Here is a 20,004-nt window from a genome sequence, read left to right on the forward strand (position 1 = left end):
ATTATTAGATAATTGGAAGCCACCAACTTTTCCTGCTGTTACATCTGGGGCAAGCCTGGCTCTCTGACCCCAAAAGTCTAATGCTTCCAGTAAAGGCGTTTCCTACTGTGACACCCAAGACATCAGGAATGGGCACAGGCAAGCAGCGGGCAGCAAGGAACGGAGGCTCACACATGGGCCTTGGAGGTGGGTGCAGCTGGCACTTAGGGCGCAGCAGTAAGGGCACTGTGTGTGGCATCTTTGGAGCAAGAAGGGGAAGGGAATGAGAATACACTGTTTTTCCACGAAGAAACACTGGACAAATAAGTAATAATAGTCCCAGAGGCTGGGGGGTGGGGGGTGGGCAAGGGAACAGGCAGGTTTCTGAGCATGCCTTGTCACCATTTCATATCACTTGAGTCCCCATTAGAAGCAGGTCTGCCTTGGCAGCTGTTTGCTAACCAGACATTGCTGTGCCCTCAGCTCCTCTTTCGACTTTGTCATGTACTTGTCATGTGGTTCCAGCTCTAGAGTGGGGTTGCGAGGATAGGTCAACAGCCCGATCTTCCTCAGTGAGCCCCCCATACCTGCCCAAGGGGTGCGTGTGGCTGCCTTGCTCAGCACCAGCTGATAACTGCAGCTGCGTGCTTGGGGGCCCCAAGCAGCACTCCTCTCAGGCCACCTCCTTCCATGGAGCGAATCCTGGCTGCTTGTTCAACTCCTGCAGCTCAGTCCGGACCCAATCTGTACCGTGGCTAGTTCCCCCTCAGCCTCCACGCCCCTTCCCCAGAGAACCCACAGGTTTATTCTTTATGTTCTCAGTGCTCAGTTTTCTTTATAGCACAGAAGGTTTGCAATTTGTATCTGAGATCACCTACTTCCTCCCTGCCCGCCCCCTAGGGTGCAGGCCCATGACAACAGGAATGCCTATTAGTTCCTGTGCCACTCTTTCATCACCTTTCTGTATGAAATAAGACATACCACACAATTTAAGTTCATTTCCCCCCGAAGGAATGCTTTATTGGCAAATTACCCGTTATTTACTTTATGGAAAAGACAAAGCAGTTGTAGCCCTGCCTCCGGCCTCCTGCCTCCTACCAGGAGTCTGAGATTCTGATGAAGAAAGAACACTAGGTGGACCACAGTCCCCCAGTGTCTGAGGTGACCAGCAGACACTCAGGTCCCAGAGCACAGTCTACCAAAACAGTCACTGAGCTGCTGGCTTCTCCCGGGGGGGTGCACCCATCACACGCAGGCAGGCCAGGCCTGGGCCACTAAGAACCAGGAAGGCACAAGCTGCCCCTCCAGACACACCCGACACCTGGGGCCCTGGGTGAGGCTGCTGGGGTGTGGCAGCTTCCAAATGGGAAAGGCAGCTGGTAGCTCCTGAGAAAAGGCAACAGCAGAACCCTGGCCGGTGTGGCTCAGTGGATGGAGCGTCGGCCTGTGGACTGAGGGGTCCCGGGTTCGATTCTGGTCAAGGGCATGTGCCTTGGTTGCGGGCGCATCCTCAGTGGGGGGTGTGCAGGGGGCAGCTGATCAATGTTTCTCTCTCATCGATGTTTCTGACTCTCTATCTCTCTCCCTTCCTCTCTGTAAAAAATCAATAAAATATATTTTTAAAAAAATCAATAAAATATATTGGGGGAAAAAAAAGAAAAAGAAAAGGCAACAGCAGAGGTCCAGCTGACCCACCCCGCCCAGCCCCGCTCTGCAGGGTCCATGCACTTCTCGAGTTTCCTGGCCATGTGAACAGCAAACACAGTTGGAGCCACTGACAGTGACGTGCCAGCTGCGCCTGGTCAGGCCTGGCCCATGAGGGCAGTGTGGCAGCACTCCTATCCCCACCCCCTGAGGTCCAGGAGCCTGCTGGCCAGCAGGAGCTGCCAGAGTTGTTGAGAGAAGAGCGAGTTCCATCACTGGGAGTACGCTGCTGAAACGAAACACACCTCTGGCGCAGGCATCCGGCCCCTCGGGTAGATGCAGAATTCCGTGCAGTGTCAGACCCACTAAAGAACTCTCACTAGTATATATTAAAACATTATAAACAAATAAGCATGAGGTGATATAAGGCTTGTATTTTAGCTCCAGTCCTAACAAATAATCTTGTAACGATGAGGCTAAAGCTGTTTTGCTTAATATTAAATTTTGAAAAATCCACTGCATTTAAAAAATAAAGAATTTGCTTTTGCTAAAGCTAGATCATTAGTGTAAGAATGAGGCAGCTGATAGTTTCTTTTTGGAGGATCTAGGAAATGGACAGTTTTCTTGGTTAGCATTTTGAAATAAAAACTGTGGGTCAGATGGGGCTTCTGGAAGACGCTCCCTTCTGTGGCACAGGGAAGGAGGAGTTTAGAAATACCACTACTTTACACCTGTCTCTTCCCCTGGTTTCCACATGCTGATGAACAAGATCGCCAAAGGGAACGTGGCTCTGCCCCCGCCCCGCCCACTTCCTGGCCCCAGGAAGGATGGCACAGTGACGGTTGCATCTACGACTTTAGTGTGAAGCATCTGTACACAAGACTGTTCTCTAAGTCATGCGTGTGCAGGGGCCACGTCTACATGTGATGGCATGACTGTCCTCAAAGCCGCTCCATGTCCTCCTGCAGCTGCTGGTGCTCCCTTGCGCAGTGGCTGTCGTGGCGAGGAGGGCGTACCTGCACTGGCTCCGCCGCCGGCAAAGCTGCTTCAGGCTTAGAAGGGCGCGTGATCAGGCAGGGGCTTGTCGCCACTCTCGGTCGGGGAGGGAAAGCTGTCACTGCCATTCTCTCTGCCACCCACCACCTTAGACTACAGACGGGAAAAGACCAGAAGGGAAAACCTGAGACAGAGCCCACAGCGCCAGGCAGCCCCGGGAACTTATGGTGTTCAATTCTCTACACAAGTTCACAAACCGTGAACACTGATTAGCAAGAGAGAACACACCACTGACACGGCAACAGGCTGGGCGCATCTCCAGAGAGCGCTGCAGAGTGACAGGAACCCATCCCAAGAGCAGCACACCAACAGTCCCACTTATGACTTTCTTGGGTCACAAAATTACAGAAACAGAGAAGAGATCAGTGGATGCCGGGCAGGGCAGGCGGAGGGCAGGAACCGTGAAGGGTCTTGGGAAGAGACCACTCTCTACCCTGAGGTGCCCATGTCACATCCTGGCTGTGACACCGCAGTGTTAGTTCTGGGGAAACTATGAAAGGAACAGGGCCTCAGTGTTAGCTCCCACAACTGCCAACTGCCTGGGAGTCTACAACGATTTAGTCAGTCTGCCTGACAAGTCACACCCCAACAAGAGAAGCAAATGACCCAGGTAGTTACCTTTATGGTCCCAACTCGGTCTTCAAGCGACTTGAAGGTGGCAGAATTCCTTCAAAGAGAGAGGGAGCAGAAGTCAGGAGGAGCCCACAGCTGTGCTGCATCCTGAACTGGAAGGGCCTCAGGATTAGGGTTGTCCTCCAGAAAGACCCCTGAGTACATCCTGAGGTCTCACTGCAAAGACATGACCCGACAGAAGAAGGGGAGGGGCACCGCCTTCAGAGAACCCAGCCAAGGTCACTCCAGAGGCGGCACCAGGTCAGAACCAGGTCAGCCACACTCACCAGCCACAGGGACAGAGACCTGAATGCCACCAGCTGGTGAGACCCAAACTGGACATGGGTGAGCTGCAGACCCCTGGGCAGCGGGTGAACATGGGGCCCGTTTCTGCCCACCCTACTGGTAAATGCACCTGTGCTGGGGTTTCACACTCATCTCTCTTAGAACGAAGCCAGAAAAAAAACAGGAGGCATTCTAGGACAAGAGGGTGGTAAGGAGGCTAGAGGAGCAAGCAAGCTGGCCTGGTCCGACCCAGCTCCTCTCACTGCTCAGAGCCACCTGCCCCTGGGCTCTGCAGACCACCCGCCCATTAAGGACTCCCAGACGGCTCTGTGGTGTGGCAGCTGCAAGTCTTGTAACAAGGATGGGGCTCTGCTGAGAGCCAAGGCTGCACCGCAGAGCAAGCAGGAGAAAACTGGCCACAAAGCAGATAAAAATTCTTCATAAAAGACGTGGAGAGTCCTAGCTGGTTTGGCTCAGTGGATAGTGTTGGCCTGCAGGCTGAAGGGTCCCTGGCTTGATTCCAGTCAAGGGCACATGCCCGGGTTGTGGGCTTGACCCCCCAGTAGGGAGCGTGCCAGGAGGCAGCTGATCCATGATTCTCTCTCATCATTTATGTTTCTATCTCTCTTCCTTCCTCTCTGAAAAAAAAAAAAAGACTTGGAGACACCTGTAGTCTCTTGGATGCCAGGTAGGTGTTGGAGCCTCTGCCCTTCCCTAGCCCAACCCTGCAGGCAGTCCTGGAAAGTTCCAGACGGAGCCCCATTTGGCATACCCCACTAGTTCTTTGGCCTCGGAGGGGTCTTTCCTAACCCTAATCCATTTAGAGGTCTGGGAAGCCACCTGCTCCCCACGTCCCCACCCAGCTCTGGGAGCTCCAGGCGTGAGCACACATTACCTCATGGCGGGCATACTTATTGAGTGGCGGATGGAGTAGCTGCTGCTTGGAAGCATGGCAAAAGCAGAGAAGGAAACAAGAGTTAAGGTGAGGACAGAACAGCGCTCACAGGTTCCTCAGCCCAGACCACGGAGAAACCCAACTTTGTAATAGGGTGGCAGGACCCCTCCCCCAGCACAATCGGAACGAGCATGAAGCCTTGTAGGCCCCTCACCTGGAGGAAACCTGGACCCATAGCTCCTCCCCCACCAAAGTCACCCCCGAGGGGCACGCTGCTGCCGGAGACCTCAGCCTGCGGTAGCAGAAAAGCTCTGGTACAAACGGTGTCAGATGTCCTTACTTGACTTCACAGCAAGTTAAAAGACTTTAGAAAAGAAAAACAACCAAGTCCAAGTGCTTCAAGTAAAAAGCACTTAAAATCACAGATAGTTCTGAATTTGGGGTCCAGAAGAGTGTGTGACTTCGGAGTGCTGGTGGCACCTAGAGCGATGTCGGAAACACTGAACTGGGCTTATGTTGCGCTGGTGCAGAGAGAGCTCTCGAGTCATAAACGAGGGAAACTCGCCCGGTCGGCGTGCCTCTGTGGTTGAGCATCAACCCACGAACCAAGAGGCCGGTGGTTCAATTCCCACCCAGTCAGGCACAGGCCCAGGTTGCAAGCTCGATCCCCAGTAGGGGGCATGCAGGAGGAGCTGATGGATGGTTCTCTCTCATCATTGATGTTTCTCTCTCCCTTTCTCTCTCTGATATTTATAAACAAACACACAAGGGAAACAAGATGCAGAAAGCACGACAGCCCAAGGTCAGCACAACCCTCCCACGTGAACAGGACTAAAATGTGGGGGAGGTGGGTTGAGGGAGGGACAACAATGACGCACAAAGGACTTAAACAGACACACTCCGCGGGTTGGTTGGAATAGGCCAGCAACAGTGCCCAGATATGAACACGTCTTTGTTGGGAGGTGTCCCTGCACCAACCATATGGCCAGTGATGACCCTCAGGGACCACAGCTCGAGAAGCCTCACTGTGCTGGACAGGGGCCGCACTGGGCAGTTCCCGGCCCCTCGCCACCTTCGTCCAGCACAGCCTCCCACAGGCTGACAGAGCCCACTTGCCCTGAAGCAGAGAAGCTGTGCACTGGTGTGTCTAGCGTCGGTCTTACCTAAAGGACTGTGAGAAAGGACGCGCCCTGACAGATGGCAGCAGGAAGAAACAAGAAACGAATGTTAGGAAGGGAGGTCAATGCCTGCCCCACCCTCTACTCAGCTCTAGAACCCCCTCTGGCCTGGACACCCACGGGCAGGGCAGACAAGCGCCCCGCCCACCTCCAGGCTCCTGAGCCCGGCTCCAGGAGGCTGCTGCTCTCTCACGCACACGCTGCAAACTTCCCAGCCCATGGCTCTGCCTTCCTGGATGCGATCACGTACGGGGGACCCACGTGCCTGTACCCATTTAGAGGTTGGAAGGAAAAAGCCCCAAGGAGTGGAGCAGTGCAAACGTGTGAGATAACCCCGCTGAGTTCCGCCACCTGAGGCCGAGCCCACCGCGCTCGGCTGACACGCTGCACACTCACAAACCAGCACACACGGCAACAGGCCTTGGGCACCCGCGGGCTGCGTCCTCCGCACTCTGGGTCCATCACCATGGATAACGGAAGCCTGAGCAGGGTCAGAAATGAGCAGGGCCCACAGATGGGGCACAGGAAGGACATGGCCGCCGCCTCCACTCTGGAGGCTGCCCCAACATGGAAGTCGTTTTGGAAGCAACACATGTGCAGTCACAGGGCCTGATGTGTCCCTACCGCTCAGTGGGCAGCAGGGCCAGCTCCTCTCTGTGGGTGGAGAGCTAGTGTCAGAAAAGGTGGAGACCTGACCCCTGACCTAAATCCAGTCCCCTTTCGCACCACCACACCTCACACCCCAGGGCACGCAAAGGTGTCTCAGGCCTGGCCAGGAGCACTGTGGACTCCAGCACAGGGCAGCTTCCTGGGGGACCTGGCCCTGAACATCTCAATGCACTGGCCCGTGAGGGATCACCTAGCCCCAAACTCATGGTGCAAACCTCTGAACCTGACTTTCATTCAAGAAGTGGTGAACTTATAACCTCAACCTCTAAACTGGGGAAGTTAATGGGCCTCAGCCTCAACCACCTGAGACCACATAGGGAGACAACAGGGACACATCAAAAACCCTGAGGGTCAGTGCTCACAGCACCATGGAACACAGGGTGAGACACACCAGCAAACAGGTCAATCCCTCCAGGCACCTTAAACTCAACCTGGCTGCCCCCGCCGGCCCAGGCACACACAGCGATGCTCAGACTGCACAGACGGCAGGTGCAGGGAAGGAGGCCACGCACAGAGCCACCCGGTGTCACTGCGACAAGAAGCCTGCTCACTGCTGGCCACGCCACAAGTTAGCGGCAAATCCCAGTTCTCTGAGCAGACAAAGGGACATGCCAGTCCTCCCAGAGCAGCACTGCCCATGGAAGCAGCCCTGCCCTCCCCACGGATGCCGCCCCAGGACGCCCTGAACACACCCACAGGGAGAGGAGAGGAGCACAAGCCAGCGGAGGCGCACGCAGGCAGCGGCGCCTACTCTCCCTCAATGCTGTGACCGCACCCGCACGTGAGGAAAGAACGGACAGACCTGCCCGCCGCTCGTTCCAGGGCTGGGAGGGCGCGCCCCTCGGCAGGCCCTGGGGGTGCGGCCAGGCCACCAGGGGCACAAACATTCCGTCACCGGGCTCACCACAGCACGGCTCAGGTGGCCAAAGCAGGCATCCCAGAATGCAGCAGTGCCGGCGTCCCACCTCATCTCAAACGGGTCTCCCTACAGGAACATACCCAGTCGAGTACTAGCAGCTCAGTGTGAAGCCTATGGGAGCAATCCCCACAGACCCTCCTTGCTGACAGCGCAGAGCCGAAGCAGGGGAGTCCTCCTGAGCCCAAATCACAGCCACGGTAGGCAAGGCATGCATCATAGGGCATCATCCCACAGGAACCCCCACTACCTAGGAAGCAGCCAGAACCCCAGCGTGGGAAGGCGCAGTCCTCAGGCACAGGAGAAACACACAGACTGCCTACAGTTATTTAGCTTCTCCAGAAGTTTGACATTTTTCAAAATTAAGTTGGGAAAGGACTATTATATCAAACAAACAGAAATAAAAGGTGAGCAGGGCTCCGGCTGGCGTGGCTCAGTGGATAGAATGTCAGCCTGATGCCCAAGGGTTGCAGGTTTGATTCCTGATCAAAGGCACATACCTGGGTTGCAGGTTCAATCCCCGGCCCTGCAGTTGGGGTGTGTGTGGGAGACAACCAATCAATGTGTCTCTTTCACATCAATGTTTCTCTCTCCCTCCCTCCCTCCCTCCCACTCTCTCTAAAAACCAATAGGGAAAAACATCCTGGGGTGAGGACTAACAAAAACAAACAAGAAAAGTGAACAGGGCTCTGGCATAAGCCGTCCTCTGCTGGGCTGGGGGCCCAGGGTTGTTAGAATATGTCTTCACCTCTTGCTAACTGGCAACTGACAGGCCTGTGAGCCGGGGAAATGCCTAACTCAAGCAGGTAGAGGTGAGGGTCAGAGTGTGGTGGACCGCCAACACCACACTCAATACACCAAACCCATGGGCAACAACACCCAGTGATTCTCTCAGGATGCGATGGGGGCTACGGGGAGGCATTCTCTGAAATGAAGAAGTGAGGGGCCCGATCCCAAGTGTGGGGTCAGACCAAGAGCGCTGGCGATGACACGCACTTCCCCCCATGACTCAGTGATGCATATCTTGTCCTAATAACTCCTAGTGAGAGGCCTTGCCAAGGGCCGAGCCAGAATTCACACCCTGGCCTCTGGCTCCTAGGGCCAGATCAGGAGGCAGAGGGAACAGCCAGCAGGCTGGGGGCGGGTGCTGCCCGGTAGTCACCAAGTGCCCGAGCCACTCTGCACTCCCTGGCCCCCAGGTCTTATACAAGAAGCACCTTTGGTGGCTATGAGGGTCTGGTCAGCCTCAAGAGAACATTATGTTGGGGCCCTGGCCAGTGGCCACACCGTCTGAGACCTAGGCACACACTCTGAGGAGACACCGTGCTTGTCCTGGACATGTCCTGGCGCCCACCCAGGTGCTGACCTCTAGGCTGTAGTCATTCTCTCTCCATGGAACTTCAAAGAGAAGCACCAGCCTTTACCCAAGCCAGGCACCAGAAGTTAGCCAATGGCACAGTGACCACCTCCCCTGAGCAATACAAAACGGCAAAGAGGCAGCCAACGGGAGCAGACACACTGCAAACGCAGGCCCACGAACCGACTGGTTGGGGGCTGGCGTGGCCACACCTGTGGTTGCTGGGCGGCCGCTGAGGTATGTGCACCTGAGCCCTGGGGCTCAGCAGGCCCCCCACAGAACCTCTAAGAGATCTAAAATCCCCAAAACCTCAGCTGACCAGTCCAGGCCTCAGGGTGGAGAGGCTGGGGCAGAGGGGTCTCTTACCTCATGTCCCCGAGCTTCCTGCTGATGGCAGAGCCCACAGTGGACAGGGCAGCTGAAGTCTTCTGTCCCGCCTGAGAGAGAGTCTCCTGAGTCCTCTTGTAGCTGGAGGAAGAAGCACAGTTACCCAACCAAACACAAGGGGCAGCCACCACCCTCGAACCTGACAGCATCTTTGCCTGGAGCTGCCACCCACACCAAGACCTGCCTCAGGGTCCAGCAAGACTGGCAACCAAGGCGAAGAAGCACTTATGGCAGGCGGGAGAGCAACCCCCCACAGCACGGCCGGTGGAGGAATGGCTCGAGAGCTTCTTTGGGGCAGAACTCATAGTGCCTGCCCAAGCACCCCCAACCCAAGGCTCACCTAAGGAAGTGCTTTCATTTCAAAAGAGTTAATAGATTATCTGCAAGAAACAGACTTCTGCACCAGAACCGCAGGCACTCAGAGAAGCCCAAGTGCAAGGGGATGAAGGACACACAACTTCTTTACAAATTCAGAAGACAGCCTCAGCCCAGCCTTTCCCGGAACAGCGAATGCGGAGGACAATGTCACCACCCTGGGCTGTGCTGAAGCCAACAGTCTCAAGCGGGGGATTTAAAGAAGAGCCTGGCCTGGATGGTTTGGCTCAATGGATAGAGCCTGTGGACTGAAGGGTCCCGGATTCAATTCTGCTCAGAGCACATGCCCAGGTTGCAGGCTCAATCCCCAGTGTGGGGCGTGCAGGAGGCAATCGACCCATGATTCTCTCCCATCTTTGATGTTTCTCTCTCTCCCCCTCCCCCTTCCTCTCTGAAATCAATAAAAATATTTTAAAAAATAAAAAACCCCATATAATAAAAGCCTAATGTGCAAACTGTTCCCTCGGGCAGTCATTTGACCGCTTGCTATGACGTGCACTAACCACCAGGGGGGCAGCATGGAAGATGGCGAGCATCGGTGACGTGGTGTTGGCAGTGGAGGCGCTGCTGGCCCCATGGGTCCCGACAAGAGCAGGACCACAGCGGGATGGTGGAGCAGGTGAGGGGGCAGTGCCAGGCCAAAGCAGGGTGCCAGGAATGGCTGCGGGGCTGCAAGGCTGGGGGCGCGAGCTGGAGCCCGATCTCTGCAGGCCACACCGAGGGACCCCACCAGTGCACGAATTCATGTACCGGGCCTCTAGTAAAAAATAAAGAGCCTTACAGAATCTCTGTTTGTGCTCATGAGGCCAAGCTGGGAAAGTGAAGCCCAAGAGAAAAGCGTGGGCCTGCGCCTTGAGTCCTTGGTGACGAAGAGGGCATCCTGTGGGCGACTCCAAGGGCACCACCCCATCAGAGACCAATGGGACAGGCCTGGGGGCCGAGCAGAGTCTGTATCCAGCTAAGTCAGCCCCCACCATGTCTGCACGCTAGTCTATGCAGCCTGGCTAGCACCACTTTGGGAATCACCTCCACCTTTTAGGAAAACATGGTATAGAATCCCGAAAAACACCAGCCTCCTCTGGGGCACCTTCCCTTGGAGGCTGTCCCACCCTCAACAAGGCTGGGCAGGTAGTTCAGGTCTGGCCGGCCAGAGATCCCCGCTCCTGGCCACAGCAAGAGTCCGAGGAGACCCACAGTGGGCCACCTTGTTGCTGGGAGCCCCTCACACCAAAGAGGAGGAGCTGAGAACAAAGCCCCTGTGGGAGAATGGAAGGTTCCCGTGCTCCGCGGGAGCCCTGGTCGGCGGGCCTGGAACAGGGGCTTCTCGACAGGCAAGACCTCCACACCCTTAGACTGACAGCCCTTAGCTGTGCTTTCTGTCACCTGCAACCAAAAAACTCAATACAGTGACAATACTGAGTTAACTTGTGACTACGGAATTCACCTGGTGCCCTCTCAGTACGGTGTTAGCTAAGATCTACCTATAAAAAGAACCCAATGGCCCAGCCGGCTCAACTCAGTGGTTGAGAGTCAACCTATGAACCAGGAGATGACGGTTTGATTCCTGGTCAGGGCACATGCCTGGGTTGCAGGCTCGATCCCCAGTGTGGGGCGTGCAGAAGGCAGCCGATCAATGATTCTCTCTCATCAATGATGTGTCTCTCTCTCTCTCTTTCTTCCTCTCTGAAATCAATAAAAAAAATATTTTTAAAGAAGGGCCCAGCAGGCATGGCTCAGGAGGTCACGGTTCGATTCCCAGTCAGGGCACATGGGTGCAGGAGGCAGCCAATTAATGATTCTCTCTTATCCTTGATGTTTCTCTCTCTCCCTCTCTCTTCCTCTCTGAAATCAATAAAAATGTTAAAAAAGGCGGGGAGGAGTTGGCTGACAGAAGATCAGTAGCACCTAAACTGCTTCCTTCCAGCACGGTTCCATGAGCAGGACTTGCAGACCCACAGTCGGGGAGACGGGCTCCCCGCAATGCGTTTGCCCTTCAGACACTGGGCCAGCTATCTTGCAGTGACACCCTGGGGGCTCTGGCCAAGCACCCCTGGGCTCCTTCCCCCAGAGACGGCCACCCCACCCCAGGCCTTGTGGCCTTCCTCCTGGGCAGTCACTGCAGAAATGCCTTCAGCCTGGAAGCATCTGACAACTTTCCCAGCAGAACTCGTGCGAAACTCCGGGGGCACAGCCACTGCCTGGTGAAATGCATGAAAAGGCTATGCTGCTGGCCACACATGTCCACACCCAGAGCCACGGGCTCCTCTCCCGGGAGTGAGAGTTGTAGTTATTGGAAACAGTGCGTTGGCTGGTTTTACAGAGCAGCACCGAAGTCTCCAAAGGCTATTTCCTGATAAAGTCTACACTGTGAATGGTCTGGCGACAGCCACTGAATCACCGAATACTGCCACGCTGCTACAACACCCACCGCCACAACCAGCTGTCTACCAAGCTGCACAAACAGCAGAAAACAGGCATAGTCAGAGTCCCCTGAGCACACCAGGCTGCACAGGCTTCATGTGTAGCTACCCTACCTGGGGTCCCAGGCACCCCAGGAGAGGCTGGGTAGCAACTGTTTTCTTTCAGCCCAACACTAACGGGCTTTCTGCTGGCAACCATGACAGTACTTCCTTCTGAACAAGACAGAATATCAGAGAACGACCATTCCTAAACACTGCCCACTTGGCTTAAAGAGCTATGATCTGATGAAGCTCTATCTCGTTGAAGGATCTCAGCTAGAACATCACCGTGGTTCTCCACCAGAGCTCTGCTCTGTATTCTGCATTGTTCGTTCTGTGTGGCTGACAGCTTGGTGCCTCTCGGACCAAGGGGACTCCTTCAGGATCCCACAGGCACGGCCTACACCAACCCTGACTTGAAGAACATCTACGTACTAGGGAAGCTCCACAGACCCCAGCAGCTGGAGCCAGGTCTGCAGAAGGAAGGACAAAAACAAAGAGCCCCCATCCATGTGGTGCAGACAGCACCCGGCCACGTGCCCCCTGGAACACTGAGGGGTCTCTGAGGGAGAGGCTGCCGCCAGCCCGGGGCTCTTCTTCAAGGGACGGTGCAGGCAGAGGAGTTCTGTGGGGTCTGGTGGCCACAGTGTGAGGGTCATTCCATTCGTGTTGAAGAGGGAAAAAACGATACGAAATAGCCAGGAAACACAACTAGGTGTGTGCCCAGCACACACAGCCTGCTTGCCCCTGAAAGGTGTATTGGCAGGAGAGGGGAGGGAGGTGCTGATGGCAAAGGCACTCACAGGTCCGACTGGGTCATTCTCTCATTCCACTCTCCAAGTTTCTCAGAAGTTTTCACATAGCTAAAAACAGAAAGTCTATGGTGAATTGTTTAGAAAAACTTTCAACTCAGGTTTCAAACTGCAAGTGAAATTCCAGGGCCAATGGAGAACTGACTGGCAGGAGCACAGAACGTCTGCGACCAGAGGACAGGGCTGCTTCTGCTTAGCACCCTGCTATGCCGCCCTGGTGGGGGCAGGGGAGGCGACAGAACAAACCAGTTCTTTCCCGTCAGGCCAAGGGTCATTCAATGTTACGATGGCTCTTGGGGAACACTGCTGTGAGGGCAGGAAGGGCAGCCTGTGGCCCCAAAACACTTGTGGCAGTCACCCTTTGAGGCTCAGAAGCTATGCTTTCCTAAGACAGAAACGGGGTTTTTCCAGGTGAGATTTATGAAGTGACTCTGCCTGTGGGGACAGGCCTTTCAGACAGTGGGAGACACTCCTCACCCCCACCCTGGAGGATACATTTCAGAGGAGCCACGTAGCTGCCCTGTCCAAGGTCAGAGCGGAACGTTTGTGATCACACCCGTCACGAGGAGTCACGTCCACTCGAGCAGACGCGCAGCTCTGGGGACCACAGCAAAGCCAGTCTCATCAAGGACCTCATTAGTGTGCTCTCAAATTTGGACCCGAAACATATTCTTGTCGATTTCCACTTGGACAACTAGCTGTGTGTCCATCCACCCTTTACAAAACATCTGACTGAGCAGAATCAGTGGGAGGACAATTGCTAGGTCAAGGTGGCAAGGCCCCTGGCTGGCTGCTTCCAAACAGGCACATTTGGTCCCCATTCCTGGGAGGCACCTCGTCCTCAGGACTAACACCCCGTCGACAGGACAGAGGCACCACGCTGTGCTCGCTCTCCAACCACCAGGGCGCCCTGCCGCAGAGCAGGCACCTACGCGCTCGAGACCTGCACGTCGCGCCAGCTCCTGGACAGGCTCTGCCTCAGGCCCTCCGAAGCAGAGGGGCCCAGCTTCCTCCTCAGCTCTCCGCAGCGCCTCTCCTTGGCCGCCAGGACCTGGCGCAGGGTGACAATTTCCTCTTCTACCTGCATAAGCACGAAGTTGACATGATTAGCTATACTACCAGAGGAAGTGACTGACATCCTCATACAATGCGATGTGAGGTTCCTCAGTTATCTAAGAACTGTCCCCTTACAGAAACATACATCTCAGAAATCTGGTACCAACACAACTTCTGCAGAACTGTCTCACCCCCAAGCCGAGTGGCTCTGCTGGGGCTGCCGATCACCATGCTGACGGGGGGAGACGGAGCAAGGCCTTCCGGAGCTCTGCCCCGGGCTGGGCACAGGGTCAGAGGAGGGAGGCCCTCTTTCCTCTGGGCCTTGCCTCTGGGCTTGGACAGCAGAGGCTGGAACATCTGGCAGCCAGCCCCATCTGGGGGGGGGGGGGGGGTTCCTTATGCAGCAGGAAGGAAGCAGAGCAGACAGATGGCCAGAAACCCAGGTGACATGAACCGGCCCCATCACAGTATCTGTGCTCCTGAGGTCAGCTGCAGGCCTTGGCAAAAGCCCGTTACACAAGCCAAAAGTAAATTCGCCATTGTGTTTAAGGTAATTTGAGTTGAGTAACAGAGAACCCTGAACCTCCTCAGGTCTCAAAAAAAAAAAAAAAAAAAAAAGCCCTGGCCAGTGTGGCTCGGTTGGGCGTCGTCCCATCCACTGAGAGGCTGCTGGTTCAATTCCCAGTCAGGGCACATGCCCAGATTGGGGGCTTGATCCCCAGTGGGGGTCGTGCAGGAGGCAGCCGGTCAATGTTGTGCTCTCACATCGATGTTTCTCTTTGTCTCTCACTCTCCCTTCCTCTCTCTAAACATTCAATAAAAGTATTTTCTAAAAAAAGAAAGAATAAGTGACATGAGAAGGAAGCATCCATTAGAACCTTACTAGAGCTCTCAGCACTTCCAGCTCCTATATGAACAGCTATTCTAAAAAAGCCCCTTTCTTTAAAAAGTGCTTGTTTGGATTAAGGCACTAAAAACAGTGTAGAGCCCTGAATATCCCTATATTCTGCTTTAGAAAATAGTTGAAACAAGAAATAATTTACAAACACAGTATCACCTAAGGCCAAACTATTACCAGTCACTCAGTCAGGTACAACCAGTGACCAGAAGACTCCACCCCTGGTGTAATGACTGACAGGGCTCTGGGGCACATGATCACGTTGTCCTGGGAACATGAAAGTTGAAAGTTTTAAGTGACACAAGAGTGACTCCACTCTGCGATCCAACTCTGAAAAAGGCCTGGTGGCTTTAGTCTCAATGCCAATATATTTGAAGTAAAATACAAAGCATACATGTCCTTGGACTTCTTACTGCTTCTCTCTTAATCGCTGTTCAATTCAGAAACAGCCACATGCTTTCCTGTGATCTGAAACCTGGTCCTGGGGCTGAGATTGGTCTGTACAACTAGCTTTGTTCAGACCTAGGACTGGGCCTGGGATGTATTAAGATGGGGCTTGTCTCTGGAGACATAGCAGAAGCCTGTGACAAATACAGTCAGGTATTAACAAGACCATCTCCCCAGACTCTGGAATATCAACTGAGTCACTACCAGGCTCTGCATCACACAGTGGAAAGAAACCCTCTTATTAGTTGGTATAAAAATTAAACTCAGAGGCTTCTGTTCTCAACTCCGATTTTCTCTTAAGGAACTCTCACTTTAAAAAGATCACATTAAGTACTTTTTACAAAAAGGTGTTTTTGAAAGAGAAATTAAGATCCAGAGGCAGTAAGATGGTGGGGTCTTGAAAATGTCAGGTGTTAACTCAGGGGTGGGCAAACCTTTTGACTCGAGGGCCGCAATGGGTTCTTAGACCGGACCGGAGGGCCGGAACAAAAGCATGGATGGAGTGTTTGTGTGAACTAATATAAATTCAAAGTAAACATCATTACATAAAAGGGTGCGGTCTTTTTTTTTTTAGTTTTATTCATTTCAAACGGGCCGCATCCGCCCGCGGGCCGTAGTTTGCCCACGGCTGTGTTAACTCCAACAGAGAAACTCCCCGTGGTGGTGTGCTCAGAGCAGCTGCGCCTGTGTGGACATTCTCCCCCTGGAGCACCCATGAGGGGCTGGGTACATACAAGCCGGGGCCCCAAAGAGCAGTGTCTGTGGGGCCTCAGGATAACCCCATTTCTCCAGGGCACAGCCAGCACTCTGCCCTCATTGGCCTAAGGGGGCCTCGACTCATGGTACCACAGGCCAGCCCGCCAAGACACAGAACCTTCAGGAGCTCGGCCCTCAACTCCTCCTCCTCAGCTTCCGTCAGACCCTCGACAGCAGGCGTCTGGGCAGCCACTGCCGTGTCAACAGGGACATCCATCATGGAGTCGGACAACAGACCTTTGTTAGGAGAATTCAGGTTGATATCTGCCAGAGACAAAACAAGGCCAGAAAGCGCCAAGTAAGAAGTTATGGAGAAGTCCATGGGACAGAGGAGAAAGAAAGGGTGAAAGGACAGGCGGCGGGGGAGGACTGGACACTAACAATGCCTCTTCTCTGAAAGGTTTTGTGAAGATGGTTTGGTCCATCTGCCTGAGGGCAGCCACACCCCAGACCACCCCAGATGCTGCTTCAGGGCCTGGAAACGCTAGTGCAAGGCAGCCATACCCTTCCTCTGCTTCCCCTGCGAGAACACTATCTCCAAAGCGGAGCACTTTGCTATAAGGCAGCCCAATCTAACAGATCTGCCATTTTTAGAGGAAAAGAACACAATATGGCTGTAAACACAAGCGCCCCTTTCCAAGCAACTGAACTGCCAGAGCCCATGCTACAATTACATGCAAGGAGCACATGTCAGTTGTCTAGCCCTGCAGGGAGTCGGCAGCACAGAAACGCCCTTCGTTCACACTGGACCTCACCCCTCAGCAAGGACCCATAGCATGCCTCCACACTCCTCCGCTACACCCAGATCAGGTTCAAATTTCTGCAGCCACTATTTTTCCTTATTACGTGCATCTTCCTGTCTGCACTGAAAGTTTACAAGATATCACACAAGGAAAAGGAGATCTACTTTAGTTCTTTCCTACTCTGACCACATGATTGTCATTTAGTACTTTTATACCATCAGCACTGAGAACATCTTCCCTTTGAACACCACACTGTGAAGAAACAGCCTTTGTCTGGTGTCTTACACCTTTAAGAGTAAAAGAGCCCGACCAGCATGGCTCAGTAGTTGAGTGTCAACCTATGAACTAGGAGGTCATGGTTCAATTCCAGGTCCAGGCACATGCCCAGGTTGCGGACTTGATCCCGTGTGGGGTGTGTAGGAGGCAGCCGATTGATGATTCTCTCATCATTGAGGTTTCTATTTCTCTCTCCCTTCCTCTCTAAAATCAATAAAAATATTTTAGCCCTAGCCAGTTTGGCTTAGTGGATAGAGTGTTGGCCTAAGAACTGAAGGTCCCAGGTTCAATTGTGGTCAAGAGCACACGCCCAGGTTGTGGGCTCCATCCTCAGTAAAGGGCGTGCAGGAGGCGGCCGATCAGTGATTCTCTCTCATCATTGATGTTTCTTTCTATCTCTCCCTCTCCCTTCCTCTCTGAAATCAATTAAAAAATATTTTAAAAATATTTTAAAAAACAAGAATAACAAAATAAAAGTAAACGAAATTGCCTGGCTTGCATGGCTCAGCGTCAACCTATGAACCAGAAGGTCATGGTTCAATTTTGGTCAGGGCACATGCCTGGGTTGCAGGCTCGATCTCCAGTAGGCGGTGTGCAGGAGGCAGCCGATGGATGATGTTCCTCTCCCATTGATGTTTCTATCTCTATATTCCTTCCATTCTCTCTAAAAATCAATAAAAACGTATAAATATTTTTAAAAAGCATGAAGTTTAGAGAGAAGTAAAAGTGTTTGTCTACTGTAGAAATGCCAGAGTCTGCTAAAATTAGATGGAATGCACTTAAAATCAAAGATGCTCCACTTAGCCAGCTGTCCTGTTCCCTTCACATGCCCACCCACACAGCTCCAGCTGGGCTCTTCCTTGGTACTCAATAGATATTTACAAAACAAAGCATATCCACTTTTAAATCAACAGATTCTGAATTTTAACTGGTATCAACCTACATAATTTTACTTCATCACTGCATCCACTATACTGACACTACTCAAATTCAGTAAATGCCTTAAAATTTCCAAAATTTTTCTCTTCTATTAAAAAAAAAAAATGAACGCCCTTGGACAGTTTCTGGCAATAAAGCTAAAATTTGATCCCATGGAAGTCAATCCCCCATCCCAAGGTAGAAACTGGGCACCCACGGAGCATGCCAGCACAGAGAATAAGCTTGGGGCTGGAGCCACAGTGGGTGGGGGGTCCTTCACCCTAGGCGAGCCCCAGCTCTCTAAGCCTGCATAACCCTCTGCAGATGGGAGCAATGCCAGCACCAATCTCAAAGGGCTACTCTGAAAACGGAAAAAGATCATTTGAGAAGCAGGCTTAGTATGGTGTTTGGCCCACAGTAGGTGCTCAGTGAATGCCTGTCATTCTCATGATCAGAACCCAGTGCTTGTGATGGTTAACTTCTGACGCTCAACTATTTTGTAAACAGACGTCATAAGTGGGAAAACCTACAGAACAGTATCAGAATCCAGAAATAGTAATGTCTAATTCGTATGCTGATAAGGTCAACCAGTAGAAGAGCACCCTGCAATTATACAGCGTAGTTAGTTATGTAAACAGAAATGGAGCATCCCCTCGCTAGAGAACCGTAATGGGAGACCAACTGGTTACCGCCTTCTAAAAGATTTAACCTCCAGCGGCCATCTCAAGCTGGTCTGAGGGGGTCTCTCCGGAAACAGGTCAGGTAAACTGGGGTGCCCTGACTCGCTGCACCGCCCTCCCTGCACCACCTCTAGGTAGGCTGGGCTCCGAGAGCGTGGTCGCCCAAGGGGCGCTGCGCCGAAGGCCAGGACGGTGTCCCCTCCCCTCCCCTCCCCGGGAGCCGCGCACACCGCTCGGCCCAGGCCTCGGCGGAGTGACTCCGAGGGCCCAGCTCAGGGACCAGGGACGGCCGACCCGGCGGGCATCGGCGGGGTTGTAAGGAGAGCTGCCTGAAACGAGGATGCCCGAAACTCTGGGGACCAGGGAAGGTGCCCGGGAACCCGTCCTCGCGGCGGTCCAAGCTGGGCGTGGCGTACACACGCCGCGACCCTCGGGAGATCGGGAGAGCATCGCGGTCGGGCGCCCGGGAGCCGAGAGGGGCCGCGGGGAGGGCGGCGGAGGAGAGCACCGAGAGTGCGAGACCCGACCCGGGGAGGAGTGGGGCGTGGGCCGGTCGGGCCCGTAGGCGGCGGAGGCGCCGGGCCCACAGCTACCTTGGCCAGCAGAGTCCATGCTCAGACGGCGGCCCAGCCACAGCTGGAGTCGCGGCGGGGATCTCGGATGCAGGAGCCGAACGGGCCGCGCTGAGAGTCGCTCGCCGCGCACACACCAGCCAGCGGAACCACTACAGCCGCCGTGGCATTACGTAATCAACGATGCGTCGGCCCACTTCCGCTTTGGCGCGTGCTTTGCTTTCGTCCCGCCCCCACCAGCGCTGTCCAATAAGGGCTTTGTCTTGTCCTGTTTCTGTTCATCTACTCCAACCTGATTGGCTAAGGCTGCGAGCGAAGCAGGAAGGGAGCCGGGTTCTGAGGAAATCCCTCCCAGGTCAACTCCACCAGTGAGACGCCAGGTAGAACGGTCCGGAGGAGCCCGGGGAAGGTGGGACGTGGGGAGACTAGCCAACATGGCGCCACGGGAACCCTTCTCACGGGCCCTTGGGAGGTTTCGAGGGTGCCTCCCGCTGCCTAAGAACGCCAGAGCTTGACGGATCCGACTCAGACCGCTTGCGATCCCTCCGAGGCCCGATCTCCTGACTTTGGGGTTAGCCTTGTCCCCGGTCTGTTATTCTTTTTTAGTGCGCACATTTACGGGGATTTTTTTGGGGTGGGGGTGGGGGTATGGGAGTTGAGCAGAAAAAGGCGTGACTGTGATATGTCCTCTTGCCCTGCAAACGCTGCCGCCTTCACCAGGCGTCGTGCATGCCCTCCGCCGGCCCTGTGCACCCGTGTCCTTAGCTTGTCACATGCACACGGTGAACCAGGGGGAGCGCTCCCACTTTACAGATGAGTAAACTGAGATTGGAGTAACTTGCCAAGATCATTCAGCTAGTTGAGGGGCTTCCAGCAGACTCTGGAACAAGCGTCTAACTTGCCTAACTTCTCAAACGAGAGGTATGCAACCGTTAGGCAACCAGTCCCCCAAAGACAAGCCCCACCGCTTCCCTTCTTCATTTCCTAATCGCCCCTGGAAGCAAAATCCTTAAATGGTATTCAAAACCTTTAGG

General features: G+C 54.1%; 2 protein-coding genes across 11 annotated transcripts in view; both read right to left on the minus strand.

Moving 5' to 3' along the window:
• DNAJC5 (DnaJ heat shock protein family (Hsp40) member C5) overlaps positions 1–3,318 on the minus strand; it is a 34,376-nt gene extending 31,058 nt beyond the window's left edge. Inside the window, exon 1 of the mRNA XM_059704993.1 lies at positions 3,298–3,318. The gene's annotated coding sequence lies outside the window, so the exon portion shown is untranslated. The remainder of the gene's footprint in view (positions 1–3,297) is intronic.
• On the minus strand, positions 974–19,152 carry TPD52L2 (TPD52 like 2). Of its 10 annotated transcripts, none has more exons than XM_059704982.1 (9): positions 18,992–19,150; positions 15,900–16,045; positions 13,557–13,705; positions 12,616–12,675; positions 8,958–9,059; positions 5,635–5,661; positions 4,472–4,513; positions 3,298–3,346; positions 974–2,772 (listed from the first exon to the last, which is right to left on the minus strand). In XM_059704982.1, exons 1-9 carry the CDS (start codon positions 19,008–19,010, stop codon positions 2,677–2,679), a joined length of 690 nt encoding a protein of 229 aa, XP_059560965.1. In that variant the 5' UTR covers positions 19,011–19,150; the 3' UTR covers positions 974–2,676. The 10 variants fall into 10 exon arrangements, with proteins under 10 accessions (XP_059560965.1, XP_059560967.1, XP_059560966.1 ...); XM_059704987.1 differs by lacking the exon at positions 974–2,772 and adding an exon at positions 2,779–3,160 and having other exon boundaries at positions 18,992–19,152; XM_059704984.1 differs by lacking the exon at positions 12,616–12,675 and having other exon boundaries at positions 18,992–19,152.
• Between the last annotated feature and the right edge of the window lie 852 nt (positions 19,153–20,004).

The sequence above is a fragment of the Myotis daubentonii genome, chromosome 8 (genome assembly GCF_963259705.1).
Source record: "Myotis daubentonii chromosome 8, mMyoDau2.1, whole genome shotgun sequence".
In the NCBI taxonomy this organism is placed as follows: Eukaryota; Metazoa; Chordata; class Mammalia; order Chiroptera; family Vespertilionidae; genus Myotis; species Myotis daubentonii.

What these genes read in the sequence shown, in the direction of transcription:
- TPD52L2 (XM_059704982.1), bottom strand. An exon ending in GACGTGCAGGTCTCGAGCGC is followed by an intron (nt 12,676 to 13,556) that starts GTAGGTGCCTGC and finishes TTCTGTTTTTAG; the next exon opens with CTATGTGAAAACTTCTGAGA. An exon ending in AGAATGACCCAGTCGGACCT is followed by an intron (nt 9,060 to 12,615) that starts GTGAGTGCCTTT and finishes TTCTTCCTCCAG; the next exon opens with CTACAAGAGGACTCAGGAGA.